Source organism: Hippoglossus hippoglossus, chromosome 21 (assembly GCF_009819705.1).
Source record: "Hippoglossus hippoglossus isolate fHipHip1 chromosome 21, fHipHip1.pri, whole genome shotgun sequence".
Classification (NCBI taxonomy): Eukaryota; Metazoa; Chordata; class Actinopteri; order Pleuronectiformes; family Pleuronectidae; genus Hippoglossus; species Hippoglossus hippoglossus.
Window position 1 is genome coordinate 9866257 of NC_047171.1, and position 21389 is coordinate 9887645.

Consider the following 21389-nt stretch of genomic DNA (forward strand, 5'->3'; position numbering starts at 1 on the left):
CACCAATACACACACACACACACACACACACACACACACACACACACACACACACACACACACACGCTACGATATGCTATTCCACTATGCAGGGAGCTGTCCAGCACTAGTGGTCCTGAAGTAGTTGAGAATGTGCAGCAGGGAAGGTGCAGCACATTGGAGCTGTCCACATTCTCACTGCACAACCCAGTGCTGAAATAAAACCAAAGGTGTGTCGTCATGTAAAAAACTAAATGTTTGAAATTTTAACACTACAGTTGATTTCTCATAGCTGTTAACTATGAGTGAGAGTAATGAGAAAACACGCTGGCCTGGCACGTGCATTGAAAATTTCACACTATTCCAAAACTGCAGGTCCTACAGGTGGCGGTAGAGAAACCTTCTGTAACATGGACGTAACCGATGCTGGATTTTAAATACTCTTTTGTTTTTGCAAATGTTCAGGAGGGAAATGTGTTTATTGTATTTACTAGAGTTCATTGATACACAATATGCATTATGGGAAATAACTTTGAATTTTTACTCGTTTCCATAAAAACTCCACACGGTACCTTTAAATTATGTATAGAGCAAATAGCCTGTGGGAAAAAAATTACAATTATGTGATAGTTTTCAGACATAATTTCCTAGAATCTGACTATTGACCTGCAACACATTATAAGCAAAGAAAAATATCTACACAGACAACCATTAGTTCCAGTTCAGACTTCCATCTGCCTGCTCCTGTGCCTCTCGCAGACAGGGTACTGATTTCTATAATAAAGTGCTGTTAAAAACATTGTCTTTGTCAGGTTAATCCACAGTTAGAAACGATTTGAAGTCTGTAGTATATATTTATATCACACCAGGTCATCAGTGTTTTGGAAGAGGCCTGTCATTTAAACCACTGGTCTGACTATTGAAAGATTTACTTGATTAATCTCTCAGTCTGTTAGAAATTGAACTCTTTGGTTTTATCTAATATGTATTGAGACAGTTTTTATTTATTCAATACTTCCTCTTCAATGAAAATTGACTTTTACCTTTGTTTACACTATGTAGTGCATTATATTGTGGCATTGAGAATGTCAGAAAGCTTTTTCCTCCTTCAGGTCTCGACACTGATACACTGAAGAATGCTTTTACAATATATTAAACTTAAGTGTCACCACATTGTGCATGAAATTGTGTAGAAAAACAGTGGCACAATATGTAAGAGACATGTAAGTATAATAACGTGCCATATCGGGGCTATTTATTCATTATCGAAGCCATCAGACACTTCACTCATACTTGTGCTCCCCGAATAGACAGAAAGCAGTGAAACAAGACCTCATTCGCACTATGGGCCCACAAGTGCATTACATGATGTGCTCTCCTCGTTTTAACATCAGAGAGGAGGGTGTTTTTTCTCCTCTAATGGTATGGTCCCTTCCCTCTTCCTAACACAAGTGTCCTCTCCAGTATACCAGAGCAAAGTCAACACCTGAGCCTCCGAGTTTCTGACACTTTTCTTTCGGTCTCCATCTGGAAACCTGAATTCTCATTCTCCTCTCTCCACCATTCAGTCTGACTTTGTCTTATGTTGTACGTGATTTGTGATGTCTGTTTCACATACATATACTCACATACAGACTCTAGAGCAGACACAAATCTGCAGGCAACTATGTAATCCCACAAATTAAGACAAATGTCCTCAGGCACTTCTGATGTGATTTGATTTGGTTTTCTAATGAAAGTAATGGAGTATTGATTTCAGATAATTATGTGCAAAATCTAGATAAGTCTGCCATCCTTAGCGAAAAAAACTTGACTATTCTTTCGTGATTTCATGGAGCAGCCTTTCCACTAATTCTCGTTTCGTTTGATCACATCCTGTTTGTCCACTGTGTTTCCAATTCAATTCCCTAAACCCGAGGATATCAGTCAGTAGTATATAATATCAAAGTTATACATTGTGTGGATTGCAGCCAGATTTACTGTATTAGAAGTGCTGTTTAAGTTTGGACCAGGGGCGGATCTAGGAATTTTTCTTAATCAGGGGCCATAAAGGGGCCACAATTTACACATCCATGCACAATTCCTGATTCAGTAAGGTGCGTATTTAAATCATTCCTTCTTTCCTGTTAGCTCTATCGCTTTAAGCAAAGTCACACACAATTGAATTTATTGTTAAAATTATTCCTTGTTCAAGAACATTATGTTCTTCAAAAAGTTTAGAAAAGAAAAATTTCTAAATACTTTTCATATTTATTACTAGTAAATTACTTTTTTTTTTTCTTATTTTAAAGACTAATGAAAGGACAGGGGCACTTCCAGGGCCAATCAGGCATTTAAATAAAAACAGCTTATACCTGCATAATTTGGTGTAAAAGAGGGGATATATTTTTGTAAAGGTTACCTTGGTTTGGTTTCTCTATCCAGTCATACTCCTCCAGACATCTTTCACTGGCATATATAGGCATCAACATCAACCTTCTTTCAGTCTGTTTTTCATCCCCCGCCCTGCTCACCTCTGTTTCCAGGAAGCGACGGAGCGCTCTCTTCTTCTTGATGTTCTTCCGGCGCAGAGAGACGGCTACGCTCAGCACCAGGATCACCACCATGAAGAGGCCGCCGATCACCCCCGCTGCGATCAGAGGGGTTCTGAAGACACGAAAGAGGAGGGGGGAGAGGAGAAGGAAGAAAAACAAGTAAATGATGAAGACGGAAGAGGGTGCAGGCGATGACACATTTTCACCGGGAGGACGGAGATGATGACAGAGGATGAAGACGACCTCGTCCTTAAACTATCATATGCACACACACACAAACAAACAAGGTAATAAACAAACAAACACAACACACGTCTCTGTGATCCTCCGCGTAAGGCTGTGTGGATGTTTCTTAAAATAAAAAAAAAAACCTTCACCTTCCATTTTTGTCTGTTTTTGCTCTGAGCTTCATCTGGTTATATCCCTCCATGCCCTCTCATTAAAACCACGGCTGAGATCAAAAACATGGAAATAACCATCAAAGTGAATTCTCAGCACCACACCGACGCTGTCATTTGATATCAACACTCGAAGTAATTTTGAGAGTAGAAGTAGAAGGTTCCCCCCCCCCCGCGCTTCTTTTCCTGCAATGAAAGAAGCTAATTTGGTCAACACAGACTCAGACTCTGCCCTAAATCACTGGGAAAAAAGGCTGGTATTTGGGACTGTTTATCACAGACTGCAAGGATACACCCCATAAACTGTTATCACCGTCAGCCAGCTTCATGGGAAGTGAGGAACTCTGAATCTCCCCCACATCTCTCGCTTTGGCGGCACATTAGAGACTTGGATCATACTGAACTGTTAAAGTGCAGGTGAGAGCTAAGTGCCATTCAGACCAATAGAGAACAATTAGCCTGGCAGGTATATTATCTAATATTATCTTACTGCAGATAAGCTGGTATGAATAATTAACAAGAGACATTTTAAGATTTGTAATATAGACACTGTCACTCCACCAGAAAACACATTTATTCCAACTGTGAAATGTTCTGCTCGTCCACATTTCTTTAAATAAATTAGTTTGAAATACACTCATTTGCTTTGTCATCGGGGGTTAGACTCTTATATTGGTCCATTACATGGAGAGGGTGAGATTATAGTATGTAACCGGCCTAACAGCACCTCTAAGTCTTATTGTAAGAATTAATACATTATCTCTCCTCTCTGTAAAGTTTACACAGAAATGTAAAATCAGTCAGGCCATGGTCGCGAAAAGGGATGGGGCTGTGCCTGTGACAAAAAGACTACACAAGTTATTTTCTTATACTTTGTTTTTGCTTAATCAAACTAGGTTTAACACAGTAATTACCAAACTGGTAGGAAAACTGTCATTCTTTAATTTAAGTGAAGCTAACTCTTTTCCAGTTGTAGCCTCTTATTCCACCAAGAGATTAGAGACAGAAATCTTCAAATCGAACTTTTCTCAAGACATTGAATCCTTACCACAGGAAGGGCGGATTGTATTAGGTTGTAGGCAAGAGAAGACAAAACAAAAAGACAAAAACAAATCAAGAAAATCTGAGGATATCCGCTTATACTTAGTGAGAATAAAAGGGTTGATTCACTGGAGGAAAGTATGTATAGTGTGTTGTGTGTGTGTGTTTGTGTGTATGTAAGTGTAAGTGCGTTGTCTACACTATAATATAACATGATTAGACATGTTGATAGTCCATGTAAATGAGATCATTGAAAGTCCAAAAAAAAAAATCACACAACAGAAAGTTAGTTAGAAACCTCACTAAAAATAGAAGTCAGCTACGGTAGCCTCAAGTTTTAGAGCTCACTTGTCTGAAACCAAAACTTTGATGTTTGTATTTATGTGAATATTTCATACTCTTCAATAGCAACTTAATAATAAAGAATCCACTGAAGGCAAATGCTCAAAGAAATACAGTGGCTACCCACATACAGAAGAGCAGCAAAAAATACCTCTTAGAATTTCACACATGAACAAATGTAATGTCAGCCTCACGATCCACTGTAGACGATCTAATTCAATCCACATGCTTCAGTTCGTTGGTCATTCCAAATGGCATTAAAAGGTCCCCTGACTGATCACATGAGCCTCTGCTCTACTGTAAACATGCCCACGACGTACAGTTCTAAAGATCAGCCATCAAGCCACGTGGTCAGTGATGCAGCAAATGCAATGTTTCTCCACCATTGCAACAACATCAGGATTTAAAAAGAAATCCGTTAATCACGCATGTGGGAATCGGGGAAGACGCAGAGACAACAGCTCTAATGAATTTGAACTAAGAGAACAGATAATTGAAACTTGTTAGACAAGGTATTGTCAGTTTTATCAGACTAAGCACGACACGAGTAAGTGACAGACAGTGAGTAATCCAGTTTAATCAGATATGCTTACAATCCCGACAAAAAAAGAATACATGTGAACGCCTGGTGGAGCGATGGCCTTTGAAGGATTAGTGTAATCATTTGTGTCTGATAAGCCACTTTTCATTTGTGTTCAGGAGTCAACACATCCAGTAAGTAACGGCTTTATGACATGTGTGACACCGACTATAAGCCTGGGGTGAGCCGACCATCTTCTGCTGTATCCACAGGATGTCAGAGATGTGATGAGGCTTCATCTGTTCACCAGATCAGCTGATAAGGACCTTTTCCTCATGCTTAGTAACCTTAGTGGCGGATCCAGGATGTTTTCTAAATCAGGAGCCATAAAAAGGGCCACAATTAGGACGGAGGGGCCAATTATATGTCCAACATCCATGAGTAAGGTGCACATTTAAGTCATTCCTTGTTGTTTGTTAGCTCCGTAGCTTTGATCAAAGCAACACATCATTGAATATATTAAGAAAATTGTTTCGTATGCTTGTTAAGCTTAGAGAATAAAATTGTCATATTTCTTGTTAGTATTTTTAGTAAGTGAGTATCTTTTTAAGACCACTGACAGGACAGGGGCACTTCAGGGGCCAATCAGATCCCAGCCCCCCTAGCCCCGCCCCTGGATCCGCACCTGATTAGCCGCCATAGCCTCCTGCAAGACGTTTTTCCCTTTCTCTGGTATGATGTATGTCATCTAATCAGTCTCAAAATCCATGCACATTAAAACCAAGTGCATGCATGGATGTGTGCACACGGCCGTATCCGTGAGCACAAAACCATCCTTGTGAAATTAAATTTCTGCACTGCATGCACAAATGTGGTCCCGCGAGCACGAGACTGTGACGAGCGCAACCTTGACCCTCTGCACGCTCGCAACAGCTCAGCACCTGCACATGCAGATGTAATTTAATTCTTCCGCGTTAAAAAGAACAGGTCTGATATACAAAATTACGTCTATACTCAATTTGTATTTTAGATATCTACAATGTCACCCTACTGGGACAAATGACATCACTTCAGTTTTCAATTCCTGATATCCACAATTACAATGTTGATAACCAGAATAACCATTCTGGAAATTTACAATAAGACTATACTATGTATTATTACCATTTCAAATATATACAATCATAATGTAATCAATTAAATATGAGGTATCAGAAGAGAAGTTGCAAGCATGTACAGAGGGTTGAGCTCGAGAGCCACATTCTCAAGGGACTGCGTTTGTGCACGGGCTTTCCTCCCGGGTATACTGTTCTGTGAGCTCGTATCACTTGCACATATATGTTCTTTTATATGCCCCCAGATGAAAGTCACACAGTCTTTCACCAGTGCACCATCCTTCTTTTCTGCTTAGCGCTGTTCTTTTTTGGGGTTCAGTGTTTCGCTGCAGTCCCCCAGACACACCAGTAGGTTCTGTCGTGTTGACTGCTCACTCTGCTTATCAGTCTTTTTTTATCCTCCCCCTTCTTTTTTTTTAAATCATCCCTCAAAGACCACACAACAGCTCTCAGCGCCACCTGATGCCAAACTCTCTCTCCTGTGGAACCTTGAATCTATTTGCTGCAAACTGTTAGCGGCATTTTCTTCCCTTTTCTCTTCCCCACAGCTGCAGAACAAAAGCTTCAGCGCTATCAATTTATCAAGCACCAGGCAAATTGTTTTTGTGTACACACACGGCCACACAGACACACAGACACAGACACACACACAAGCATGCGTGCACAGAGACGCTTTAAGGACACTCCCAGGGATTTGGGGCCTTATAGCTAGCCATTAATCACAAACATTGCTTACAGTGATTCTTGCACGTGTGTGTGTGTGTGTTTGTGTGTGTTTGTGTGTGTGTGTTTAACACATAATTTTCTACCTGTCCATCCAGCCAATACAGTCTTGCAGTCTTGGTCCAATGCACCTAGGTAAACAACGCAGATCAAGCACAAAGTTAAACGTTTTTAGTTTGGCACATTCACTATATGAAAATGATGAGGGGCTGTCAGGGAACTTATGATTAAATGCATCTTTAAATATCTGTATGCATCAGCTTTTAAATTCTTAAATGCTTGTATATTATTTGTATTATACCAAACTAAACCATACCTTGTTGAGCTGTGAGACTGTTGGGCCTCAGCATTGCGATCAGTTAGATTATAATACTTGTTGTGTGTGGAGTTCCCACCCGGTCCTGGCACTGAGATAAAGTGAACCTTGGCAGAGTCTCCACTCTCCAGAAGATAATGAACAAGCCTTACAGGACTTACAGTGACCTATGTTATCTGCTCACTCCCATATGGTGTAACACAAAAATGATTCTATTCTACTTTAGTATAGAGTTGTACTTTTGTTTTTATAAGTGACCTGTACCAAGACTCTTCTCTGTCTGTGTCATAATATTCTCCTATTAAGAACAATTGAGTCACATTATCAAATTAAGTCTTTTATTCATCAGTGTGAGGACCAATCAGGAGCTCAGTTATTTTTCAACAGTTATCTGAAAACAACTTTTTCTGCGACAAACCTTTTTTTGGAAGGACGAAAAAAGTAATTCCGCTCTGGGATAACTGGTGTCGAACCCATAGACTGAATATAAAGATGGACGGTGCGTCTCCACTTCCTCCCACTATCCAGAAATGAAATAGTTGGTATACAATTGCTGCCGGAGTCCGTGCAGTAGTAAAGGGCTGATGGAGCCTCTGTAGTGAGGAACCGTCCGATGGAGGGATTTATGATGATTTATGATTTACGATCTATACGGCAGCCAGCCAACAAGTGGCAATCAAGACGCTTTGGCTTCCCTTTCGGCGAGCCGTCATGTCGGCCATCTTTATGTGCAGTCTATGGTCGAATCACATGACAACTGTGGCCGTGCAATAAATAAAAAGAGGCCCTTGTATTGCTGAGGGGCATTGGACGCATGTGTTCCAGAAAGACTGAAAAGTGCCCTATCAAAATATCTCCTGATATTTTTTTTAACTGGTAAACTTTGAAAAGGTTAAAAAAAAAAGGTGTATTTGATTTGACTAACTTGTTCTATGTCCTGAATTTCAGTTCACTTCAAATATATCCATTTGAACTCAGTTCAATTTTATATTCTGCCTGTTGAATGTCAAACATAGAGAAAGAGGCCATAATGACTTTAGGGTTTGCAAACACACATTTAAAGCCATTGACAGGTACAGCACCATTCAAAAGCTTCATCAAACACGTGTGCTTCCCTGACGCCTTCAGGCAAACCTGAAATATAAAGCGAGTCCTGAACCAAAGCCTTGTTAGCTTCTTTTCTGAGCTCCAACTTTATTCTCAGTTCAGCCTCAGAGTGACAGATTAATCTTCTAATGAAAGGCAAAAATGTCTTCAGTCCTCCGGTGCTGATGGTTAAAATCATCGGTGCTGTGCTGTTATTGACTGCTGGTATAATATGCCATGACTGACAGACTTAGTGGCTCTTTTGGATGTTTAGAAGTAAAGAATATTGGTTTTCTTCACGACTCTGTCTGTTCCCCTCTCTGTCTGTGTCGCTCCCCTCTTCCCTCTTCCTCCCCCAGCTTGTGTTTTTGAGAGGCGGTCCTGCTTATGAAGCTTTACCTGAGACAGAGTGTCGGCCCAGTGTTTTTCATTTACAAGTACATTGTTATGCTCAAGCGAGCTGCGGGCTGTCACTCAGAGGAGGAGGAATAACACACAAGGAAGTGACATAAACTCCCCCTGGAGTTAAATACAAAATGATGCCTCACCAACCCTTGCTGAATATTACATGGAGAGATCAGTGGCTAGTGAGGAATGGAGAGTGGCAAGGTACTTCACCGACTCCTCTCACATTCAGTCTCTTCCTCTCCTTTTCTGCCTCACCTCTTTTATTTATCTGTCTTATCCTGCAAGACGCAGGATCATCATTTTATGTTTGCAGGACACAGATAGGGAGTTTTCCTGAGCATATGCTATTCAGGCAATATTATATAAAAGCCAAATGCACTTACAGGGAGCGAGTAAGAACATTTCAGCCACTGCCACAGGGACATTTATTCAAGTGTGTTTGTAAAATAGGTGGCGCAGGAGTCTAGGTGATGTGGCGACAGCTTGCAGGGCTACTTGGTGAGAGGCTGTGGCTCATGGGCTCACCAGTAACACAGTAGCACTACCTACCCACAATAGCTAACCAAGCAGGAACTGCATTTATTCATAACAGACAGTACTTGTACCGATAAGTTCAGTTTCTCGACTGACAGAAAACCATCCCTGTTTTACAAGCAGCTCAGACTCCAGCAGTGTTTTATTAAATTGGATGGTGCAACACAGTTAAAACATTTGGACCCTCTGGCTCTTGGCTTCAGTTATCAGCGTAAAGGTGGTTTGCATACGCTGAGTGGATTGAATTTGCGTGTCTGCGGGCAAATCCTCAAAAAAGACTGAATCTGTGTGATTTAAAAGCTGGTTTCAGACGTTTAGAGTTTGGGTATAAGTTAGGAGAAAGGCTCAAAGCATCATTTGTGTTAGAGTATAAACCTAGTTGGTGAAAGTTTACCTGTGTTCCTCTATTATTTTGACAATTAAGTATAATTTTTGCAAAATGAGGAGATGCTCAGTAGTATTGTCAGATTTAGGTGCAAGGTTGGAGCAGTGAGATGCTTCATTTTCTGTGTCAGGCAATCTTCCAATTGATTTTCCTCAATCGTGCATTCTCTTTAAACACAGTTATTTCAAATATGAAACACTGGATATCATTTAAATTTTTGTCTTTGATTTCGAAAGGATGATGAAACTGTAATGATTACCAATCACTGGACCCCTGACCTCTCTTCACCCTGGCTGCACTTACCCCTGCGTGCAGTTGGTGTGGCAGGGATGACATTCGTTGTTGGCTTCGGCGTACTTGAAGATGAAGCTGTTGGCCCCTTGCAGGCCGTCAGGACACTTCTCCACACAGTTTGGACCATCCTTGAAATGAAGGCATTTCACACAATGCTCTGGGCCCTGCAGACAGTGGAGGGAAAAACAAGCGCTTAGATGCATATGCCCAATAATTCTGAATAAACTATATATGTGAGGCTTTTAGTAAGTATTCAAAAGTAACAAGGTTTAGCTTCCATTTGACTACTAACTGATCTTGTTCTTGATGACCACTCAAAGTTTTGCCATCCACACTCATACCTGACACAACAAATTCAGTCAGAGAGGACAAATCAATATTGTTGCAAATGGGGATTAGATATCTGCTGTCGCCTCCGTTTTTAAAGTAAAGTGATTGATGGGTATATTTCTACATGACGTGCCGAGTGCATCTTTCTTTACAGGTTCAATTATTGCACTTGAATGTGTGCGGCAGTGAATGTATAAGAGAGACAGCATTAGGTAACAGACAGTAGCGGAAAGTGGTGAGGAGGGAGACAAGAAAAGTGAAAAAATAAGTACCGTCCAGTAATAAGGGAGAGTTAGGCAGAGAAAGTGGACATGGATGAGGCAAGTCAGTGAGAGCGAGCGAGATATAGTGTGAATAACGGAGAGAAAGAGGAGCGGGAGGGAGGGAGAGAGAGAGAGAGAGAGAGAGAGAGAGAGAGAGAGAGAGAGAGAGCAGACGAGACACATAAAGCAGTGTGAGCGGAGCAGGCAGATAATAACCATCGCTCACAGCACACACAATGACCATAACAATCCGCCTAGAACAGGATTTATGGAGCTAATATAGGCAAGGGAGGAGGTAGGGGAGGGGAAGACGAGAGGCGAGGAGCTCTCCCAGTCAGGCTCCGTATCATCAACAGGCCTAGAGAACATCTCATTGGCAAACAACACAAACACACACGTCCTGCATGCAAACATGGTGAGTGGGAATCAAATCCACAGCCATGGATTTCTCTCACAACGATGTCTGGATCGCACACAAATGCAAACACAACCAAATACTGTGGATTAACACAAACTGTATACAAGTCAAATACAGGCACGACACAAATACACACTCTACTTAAAGAAAGGGCACAAAAGGAGATAAAAAAGATGAGAGTGATGTGCAGATAACTGCTTTGACAAGTGGATGAGTGTGTACGAGAGCGTCTTCATACATAACAGTAAGTAATGTCTGCGCATGGGCTTATATACGTGCATGTGCATCTGTGTGTAAGTGTACGAGTGTGTCTAAACTAAAGCTTTTGTGTGTGTGTGGGAATATGCAATCACTTCGGTGTAATTATGCAAATTGAATGTCGCACTGCTCTCACTGGCTTTAGTGTTGAGCCAGGCACTTTTATGAGTGTATTCCCACCCATGGCCATTGGTGTGCGTGTGTGTTTGTGTATTCAGTAATTCCTTCACATCAGCCAGCTAAATTATGTGACAGTGCAAACAAATAGTGTTTGGACCAGCAGGCTACTTGGGCATCCAAAAAGATCGCAGGGATTCCCAGCATCACGACCAAAGTGCCCTGCTGTAAATTTAAATTGTTCCGCTGCGCTAAATGCTCTTAAAGCCGATGTTAGCGTGTGTGATGCTGTTCCTTGTGTGTCTGTGTGTGTGTGTGGGTTTAACATCTGTCTTTTCCATTCCCTTCCATGCACAGAGTGCACAATCACTTCAGGAGGTGAGACCATTACTCTTTATGGGGTCAGATCTTATGGCTGAGGCTTCTCAAAGCATGATTGGGTACATCAGGAAGGATTTACAAGATATTGTATGTTAATGTACAGACCAACTCCTCATGTCCTTTATCTGCTGAAGTCTTCAAATATCATAATGCAGAATAAATCAGAGCATCACTGCTGAGGTGGAGACAAGAATAGAGTATGGAGGAAACCAGGCAGAAAAGAACAGTGGGGCAAAAAGGAAAAAAGATGGATGAGTGGCTTCTATGAATATGACAGTGGTCATAAAGCAATGTAAAGCCCTCCAGCAGATTTAAAAGCATCTCAATGATATTAAACTTTATACACAGTTTGTTGGCATTAATGTATATGCGCATTACTTAATGCATGTATGTGCTTTGATACAACTTTCAGTATAAATGTCAATGATGCTCTTAGAGAGGAATACAAACATGGGTGTTAAACTTGATCGAAAGCAACGTACAGACTGTCCACCTCGAGTTTAATGTCCACGGTTGAAATTCACATGACACTACTACACCGCATGACACCAGAGTTCATTACTGGATTATCAGTGTTGATCGGGGAAGAACCAAATCAGACTTTTTTTTCAAAGATTTAATCCCTTTCAATACTGACTGAATTTCACACCATACATATATTATATCAAATTTTTCTTTTCTTCAGACTCTTAAAAAGAATACTGGAGAAGAGGGAACTACATGAAGTAAGAAGAGGAGAGATGAGAACACTTTCTTTACTCAAGAAAGTACAATAATGTCTGAATTAACTTAAAATTCTTTATATTTCATAGTCATGCAAAAAGAAACAGAGGTGTACTTGTGTAACTGACAGAAGGAACTACTCCAGGTGTACCATCATCTTCCCATAACATTGCCTGGATTCATGGTTACAGTCATTGCTCCAATCCCCCTCAACAGAACGCATTAGCCTATCAAATCACTGAGTGTAAACGATAATGCAATTTCTATGGCCACTGTGGCCATTACATGATTGCTGTAATGCATTTGTGTGCCTGTGTTGCCCATGTGACATTTATATGGAGGTACAACAGGTTACCCTGGCTCCACACACACACACACACAAACACACACATTTGCATACCCATAGGCTGACATACTGCATGAATATGAGAAGTGCTCTTATGGCCATTACAGATAGAAATTATGTTTCTATACGATTAAACTGCAGCACTAAATACATTTTGTGGGAAACGTGATGGCTGGCTCGATTATGTTTAGAGGCAATGTTTGTTTTGGATGAATGATGATGGTTTATTAATGGCAGCAGAGTCAGGAGGTGGTCTGGGTGAATCGAGGGCAAACAGAGAGTACACCTGACGTCAGGGTTTGCATCCAGAGTCCCATCAGTGGTTTGGTTTTGGCAGAATCATAAACATGTGCCTCTCAGTGTCAGAGTGCACTTGTTCTGTGTTTCTGGAAAGGGGCTGTGGAGGAGGTAAAGCGGGTCGCCCACTGACCAGAAGGTTGGCGGTTTGATCCTAGTTTCCATTGATCCCCATTCTGTGTGACGAAGTGTCCTTGGGCAAGATGAACCCCAAATTGCCCTGACAGCTGTGCCAGCAGTGTTTGAATAGTGCACTTTGTAATGCATTTTAAGTGTGTGTGGGTGAATGGCAAAACTCGACTGGGAAGCGCTTTGAGTGGTCATCAGGACAAGAAAAGCACTAAATAAATACAGACCATCTCCTATTGCAGAAATCTATAAACCCTAACTTGAAGTGCTGTCAGAGTGTAAACATAACCATAAACATGTCCATACAAACGAACACTGGAATGTTATTTTGGTAGGAAGCCTGTCTGTTCTAATTTTACTAATCTATTCAGTATCAATGTTTATGCAACTTGCCAAACACAAAAACTGACAACATATCCTCTCAACGTCAATAGAAGTAATACGCTTCCTTTACAACATGTTTGCCTGTTGCAGTTTGGTTGTATACAATTTCAACATTATTTCCAAGAGACAGGGGTGAAAATGAGGACATATTGAATCAGTTTCTGAAGAGTCATGTCTAAACACAAACCCTTATATATAAACCTCAGGACTTTTCGAGTAATTAACAACTCCTCAATATGGCCGAAAATGAAAAATAAAGATTGAACATAGCCTCTAATGATTTTGTACGTGTTCTAATTAACTGGTTTATTCGGCTGATACAAATCATTACAAAGTACTTTGAAGTTTTTGCTCAAAGTTTTTAATCACTTGTTTCTCAAAGTGCTGGAGGTAAACCACAGGTCACTCTATGTGTTTTATTCTCTTCATAGCACCCACTTTCCCAGGAAGTCAAAGAGAGGACTGTGAGTGAACAGCAAAGGTAACTACAGATCGTTATATGATGGGATCACAGCAGCCGTCAGCGTGTCGGCATTACAACCCATGAGTACTCACCTATACTCAGCCATAGTGAATACATTATTGCGTACTCAGCTGTCATTATTACATTAGTAAAAGTAAGAAGCAGTCATCCCTACATTATATATATCTTTAAATCACTGCTCAGAACATGTTTTTATAGGAAAGCATTTTTAGCATGCGATTTGTAATTCTGGTTCTACTGTGTTGTTTTAACTGCTTTATTCCTGTTATTTTACCTTTATTGTAACCACATTTTATTTAGTGTCTTAAATATGCAAGTTTTTGACTCTGCTGCCAATGAGAGTAGGTATTTAGTTTAGTTTAAAAAAAGGCATAGAGATAATGGAGTCTGATCTACGGAGCCACATGGCTTTCATAGCACTGCCATACAAGCCAGGTTTACCTTCAGCCTCAACGTACCCTCAGGTTCGGCTTTTAATGTTATTGCGATTAAAATGCTAAAACACCTGACGACGCCAAGGTACAACTGAAGATTATTATTATTATTTTCATTATAACAACCAGTCTGACAGAGCTCAAATGTGATGGTTACACAACTGGTCCTGGCTTTAAAAAATTGGACTGAATTGAATATCTTTTATCATAATTAATTCATCTTTTTGCCATGTTTGTTTGTGAAGCACTTTGTTACCTTGTTTAGATAAGTGCTATACAAATAAAGTTATTATTATTATTATTATTATTATTATTATTATTATTAGTATTGTTATTAGTATTATAACATGTGTACTCAGTTGTTCTTACTAAATTATTACATGGGTACTCAATGGTCAATGCGATATTATCAGTACTAAGCTGTCATAACTACATTATTACAGGAATAGCCAGTAGTCACTACTCCTTTATTGCATTAGTAATCAGCAGTCATTACTACATTACATGAGTACTCATTAGTCAATACTTCATTATAACATGAATAGCCAGTAGTCATTACTACACTATTCCATCAACAGCCAATAGTCATTACTAAATTATTCCATTAGTACTCATTAGTCATTACGTCTTAATACATGAGTACTCAGAAGTCATGACTACATTATTTATTGCATTAATACTCACTAGTTATACTTGATTATTACATTGACTACTAAGCAGTAATTACCATATTACTACATAAGTACTGAGCAGTCATTACTACATCATTCCATCTGTATTAAGTATTCATGGGTTGGACCAGAGCCATCTTCAAACTCTACCTTAATTTTGATCTAAATTACACACATGCAGATTTTGTGATTGTGTTACACGCAGTTGTATGAAAAAATTGGTCCACTGTCAACTAAACAACTCAGGAACACATTTTACCATGATGACACACATAGACACAGAGACACACACGCACACAACCAAAATGAAAACAATACCATCCATGCTGTCGCAGCTGGTAATCGAACCAACAAATCTCCTCCAACAAAAACAAACACTCTACTGAAGCCTACTACAATGTACTCAAACACACAGACATTACAGTGGTTTTGGGGGGATAAAAAAGTTCAACACTTTGAAACTACATTGGGCAAAATATGTGACAGGGTGTGATGCGGCACAAAAGGCAGCACATGGCCCCTCTGGCTTGCATGTGTCGGAAAGCATCCCTCTCTATCAAACAGCAAGATAAGATTTTAAGAGAAAGAGCAGGATCAGGGGCCGCATGTGCCTGTGGGTGTAGTGTTCACAAGAGGAACTCAGAAATGAAGGTCAGGTTTTTTTTTCCACTGTGGCATTTCTATAATGTACAGCTGCTACCACACAAACTCTCAACACGCTGCTCTGCTTCTCTGAGAGCTTTTGAAATGCAAAATTGTTGGAGCACAAATGTATGAAAAAGTTTCATCCAATGTCAACTGATGATAGGCAAAAAGAAAAACGCACAAACACACATGAACTGGATAAATACTCTTTGCATATCAGCATGTGAACTATTGCTGATCTGTGCTAAAACAATCAGATTTGCCTTTGAGTCACAACATGAGATATAATCTATAGCAAAGTTGACAGGCACACTTGACTGCCGATACATTATTTACTCAGAGACGACCACAGGGTTTATCTGCAGCTCCAAGTCGTTTGCTTCCTGGTGAGTAACGCATTGCTCTGTCCTTAAATACTGGTGTTTGTGGCAGACTAACCATAGACTGCATATAAAGATGGACAACATGAGAGCTTATCAAAAGTGAAGCCAAATTAGCTTGAACAACCCCTGGTGGCTGGTTGCAGTACAGGCCATAAACCCTGCCTTCTCCATGTCATGGGATGGAACCAGGAATTAACTGAAAAGTCAAAGTAAGATTTTTTGTAAATCTCTAATCACATTGATGTATTGAAGTATTAATTTTCCTGATAAATTTGGTTTATTTATTGAAACATCATAATTGACAGCGGAGACTGACTCCTGATTGGTCAAGTGCATGTAGGGCGGGACCTTGATACTGCAACTCCCCTCCACGATCACGACTGCACAGACTCTTGCACCAAATTACGTCAAAAGCAAAAGATGGTGAAACCTGTATCCAGGATATTTTGGCTTCATTTTTTTTCAAAAGCAGGAAGTGGAGAAGTGTTGTGCTTCTTTCTATTCAGTTTATGGGGCTAATGATGGAAACCAACAATTTTACCCTTCTAGCTTATTCTGCTTTTAGCATTTGCATATGCATTGTTGGGATTTGATGACATTAGAAAAATAGTGGGCTCATCCTTTAAAGACCACAGATCTTGATTTACAAAGTTGGTCAGCACATATTAACACTGATTAGTCTTAGCTCTGTGGCTTCTCGCTGCAAGACGAACAAAAGTGCAGTTCATCTCTCAGTAATGGAATAATTGTGCTTCATGTTGAATGCTGTTCTTCTTTAATGCCTAGATAAAAGGGAATGTAGATAAGCTGCTCAAACAACAGCGCTCTTTGCTGTCTACATTCAGAAGACCAGTGTGTGAAACTAATACTTTCAGGCGGCATCAATATTGTCGTCTATAGGAAACAGGCTTACCGGACCGTGGCAGGTCAGAGAGTCATCGTCAGCTCGCTTGCACTGGGCATCACAATCCACGCACAAGGACTCGTTGGCGTACTCTCGAATATCCCTGAGAGAGGTGGAGGATAGTGAGGGAGGGAGGGATTAGGATGGGTGGGGAATAGAATGGGAAATAGGAGTGAGAGACAAGAGGGGGAAAGAAAAAAATGCTCCTTCAGTCAATATGGATGTTAAATCTTGTAGAAAGGAGACAATAACACTTTTGTTGCTTGTCCCTCCTTGAATAAGTGAAGCATTTTGCTTGAGCTGTAGATACAGTATGAAGAGTTACAACATTGAACAGCAAAACCTTAATCACCTCTATTCGATATCATCAATATGTAGTCGCACACACACACTCACACACCCTTCCTACACACACAATGGCTAATTAGCTAACTGTAATTCTGATGGCATCACTCACGGGGTCGATGCATCTGAAAGGTGCGATACCTGCGAGGGGTGCAACGATTTCAAAAATCTATTAAATTAAGTGCTATGTTATTCGATTTCTACAATCCCCTTATAATAGTAGAACACCAGAGTGGCCTCCAAAAGTCATAAATGCGACCACAGTGCGACTGAGTTGGCACTTTGCCTTTGTCACTACAGGACAAGGAGATTGACTTTTGGGTTCTTCGTCAGTAAAATAAAACTGAACGTTCCGTCTCAGAAATCGAAAAAAAAAAAGTCATCTTCCCAGTGGGATCTAAATCAAATTAGTATTAATTATGCTTCAACTGGCCTTCAGAAATCCTTCCAGAAGGCAAGGGAGGTAAGCTTTTGTCTGCGTGTGTGCTGGTTGAAATAATAAACGCTGCAGTGTAGCTGGAAGATATCATTGATGCTCACAGTCTGTTGCTTGGTGGGTCAGTTGGGCTCTGCCTTCCTGTATTTTCTGTATGTTCTCTGTGACATACATGGAGTGAACATATTTGCAGTGAGTAATACATCTTAATATGGATTTGATGCATAACAAATAGTCATCTCAAACAGCTTTGAGCTTTTAATCCCCACTGCAAAACCTGCAGACAAATTAAACTGCCTGTTTGGTATTTTGAACAATAACGTCGATTGACTTTGTCAAATACTTTCACAACTGTTCATAAATCATTTGAGGTATAAGGTAATTCCAGCTCCTTGTCGATTAGCTGCTGTCTGACACATGCTGAGTTGTCAATACAAGTCTGAGATGAAAGGAAAAGGAATGAGCAACACACTGTAATTCTGCATGTTATGTTTTTTAAAAGGAATCTCACAAACTGTTAAACCAAGAAAACATTGACATTTTAAACATAGGAGTTACTAACATTTTGACTACAGGGGGGTCCTCATAGCCTGACCATAGACCGTATATAAAGATGGACGACATGACGGCTCCCTAAAACTGAAGCCAGAGCGCCTCGATGGCCACCGGATGTCTGAACGGAGTATATGCAATAAATTCGGCCTTCTCCATGTTAGTGGATAGGAAATGAGCCGAACTAAATGGTTATTATCACAATTATGTATGTTTGTGTTCGTTGTCCGGGTAAGTTTTGTTTAAATAATTATTTGATGTTATAAAAAAACACCTGTTTTGATTGACAGCTAAGACTGACTCTCTATTGGTCAACCGTGTATCAGAGGGACAACGCTACCGTGCCTCCATCCCCTGAATGCTACCGGGCAGGCTCTAAAAAAACGGCACAAGATGGTAGTGTTTGTATCTGGGATACTTTTGCTTCATTTCCAGGTAGTGGAGGGAAGGAGAGATGCGTCGTCCATCTTTATATACAGTCTATGGACTCGACAGGGCGCTTCTGCTCAATTCAGTCCTTAACGTTCCCTGTCCTCCATGTTTTTGCCATGCGCTGAAGGGTGGGAGGTGCATTCAGTGAAGCCCTGACTGGTTGTGGGTGGTGCTGGTGTGGGTAGTGCTGACGTGCAGGTGGACAGGTAGGCAGGGCGTGGCCCCGTGCGCAAGCAGTGACTGTGACACGCAGTGACACGCCTAGCCCCCCTGCCCTAGCCCACCTTCCGGTCCTCCTCACTCCTCTCCAGTGCGGCCCCCCCCCCAAAAACCATTGTTGATCAACTTGGAACTTAAAAGCATCATTCAATCAGTTCTGCAAGGTAAAATATCTAAAATGTTATTAACAAAACTCACCAGGGGAGCAGGTCTCATCACTTTCAATAGAGAGGTGAAGAGCATATACTTCCTTAAAAGTCAAGGGACCTCTTTTAATTTCACACTCTGCAGGGGGGGGGGGGGCCTTCATAACCACCACATCATAAATTATTGCTTTCACCCTCTGGCTTTGATTTCATAGCAGAGTAAGTTCATAGTAAACAGAAAACAATATTGAAACAAAGAGCCTTGAGTTGTTCTTCAACTGAAATGTAACTTTAGATGAGCAGGTTGTGCAGCAGATTTTCCATCCAATAAAGTGTCCTTTGAGAATTTGATTTTTGTGTGTTTTTTGTGTGTTTTAATTCGATCAGTGGAAGACATTTTACTGCTACTTCACTCTCCTGGAACTCCTCGAGAATGTTTCTGCAGGGATCTTTCTTTCAGATTCTTAATATAGAAATCAGTTTGATCTTTCCCCACACTGGTAACCTGCAAGTTATAGTATGAAAGCATGATGATGGAGAATACTTGAAAAGCACAGTTCTACTTGCGGAATTACAAACCACACTCTGAGGACTCCGGGCAGGGATTTCCTCCCTGTTTGATATCAGGAACCAAAGAGCATTGTGAATGATTGAAAACCGCTCTGAGAACCCATGCAAATATAAAGCATTTTGTTTTGCAGGCCTGTATACACTGTATTCAGGGCTAAGACTGTCTCAGTGATTGATATTCGCCCTGTGTCATTGATAATGAAAGGTGTAGCTGCCAGTGATCTTGTGTGTAAAGCTGTGCTCGGACATGAAAACCCAATATCCTGACATTTTCCATAGTTTGCCTTTCACATATTATCGGGGTCAGACGCCTTCACAACAACAGAAAATTCAAACGAGTAGTGGTGTGTGGGTAGAGCCTGCAGGAGTCAGGACATGATTTATACATTTGGCTGTAAAAATGATCTCCGGCCCCTTATCGTCACAAGCTCTCAAACCTTGGTGTGTTTCCAAGTTGGCACCTTTGTGTCTTCTAGATATTTGTATCCTGATCAACACATCACCTAGCTTGCTCTGAATTTTCTGACATTTTACCAGGGGGCTGGCTGGAGAAGTTCAAGAAAATGTCTGGAGGAACTGACGCATTCATTTGCAGCCCCTCCGTAAAATTCCAGGATAATGTCTGGATGAACACAGACAGGATCAGAGGTTTCTGTGTTTCTGAGAAAGTAGGACCTGCTCCCGGCTGACTACAGGGGCAGCATTACATGCCCAGAGAATATGAGGTTTTGGGGGTAAAAGAGGTGAGGCAGGGACTATTCTTTTCTCCTCATCTGTGTTTCTGTGCCTGTCTTTGTTTCCTCCCTGATTTACCAACACAGGCTTTTGGACGTTCACATAGATTTGGTACATATTAGCCACAGTCTTGGTCAGCCTGGTACAGCAGGTGCACTCGGCAGCAGAGGCACAGGAAAGAAGTGGTATCTCGTCTAGAATAAAAGCAACGCATTTTGTATGAGAGGGTCAGGACACGGCCGTTTCCATGTTTCCCTGCCACTGTCTGCTGAAGGACAGGTCTCTGGTATCAGTCCAAGGCGAGCAGTGCTATTTTATTCAGGGGCTACAGCGCTGTAGACTAAACAGAGGATTTCAGACTGGTGTGGAATAAAGCAACTCCGGAAAAATAGGCAGTTTGAATGATCACATTCACTTTGTTCCTGTTTGGTGAGAAAATCAGTTCGGCAAAATCCACAACCTCAAATAAAACCAGTGAAAGATTAAGGAAACCTCTTGATGTAGTGGTTTGTTTTACCTTGTGAGAATCACACATCGAGATGATGGGTTTACTTTACTAACTGTTGTATGATTTGGGGCAAATTTCAGGTTAAGCCAACCAGACCCTGACACGTCTCATTTAGAACACGCTAGACAACAGCAACACTAATAAATGGCTTCTGAGGGGAGAAAGAGTGCCTCTCCTCTTGATGTCTTCTCCAATAGAATTATGTTTTCTTTATTTCTCTAATGAAGGTTTTTTTCTTAAAGTGAGTGGGTTCACCTTCACTATTATTCACTTAAATTAAACCTAGAGTCCCTCTCAGTGAAGTGGAGTGTTCTATTTACTCAATCAATGCCCCCGTGTTTTCAGTCCTTTCCTCTATGTTGATGTGTTGATGTTTCGTGTACATGCGAAGCTCACCCTTCGTAAAGGTTGCAAATCTCCACACAGGTTCGTCCACGGCTGAAGTGTCCGCAGGAGAGGCACTGGTCCGCGCTAGAACCCCAGCATCCTGCGTCTGAACACAGCGGGTCACACACCATGTGCTCCCTGGCTGCTCAGTACAAACATATACAAAGACAGGGAGAGTAGCAGCAAAGGATCAGATTTATGCAGAATGCAGTTGTGA

At 40.9% G+C, this 21389-nt stretch overlaps 1 protein-coding gene across 3 annotated transcripts in view; it reads right to left on the reverse strand.

Annotated features, from left to right (window-relative positions):
* LOC117754645 (receptor tyrosine-protein kinase erbB-4-like) overlaps positions 1-21389 on the reverse strand; it is a 286366-nt gene that overhangs the window by 58296 nt on the left and 206681 nt on the right. For all 3 annotated transcript variants that reach the window (XM_034573682.1, XM_034573681.1, XM_034573683.1), the window contains exons 13-17: positions 21182-21314; positions 16852-16945; positions 9685-9839; positions 6739-6783; positions 2493-2625 (exon numbers count right to left, since the gene is read on the reverse strand). In XM_034573682.1, coding sequence (XP_034429573.1) covers positions 2493-2625; positions 6739-6783; positions 9685-9839; positions 16852-16945; positions 21182-21314 — 560 coding nt within the window. The remainder of the gene's footprint in view (positions 1-2492; positions 2626-6738; positions 6784-9684; positions 9840-16851; positions 16946-21181; positions 21315-21389) is intronic.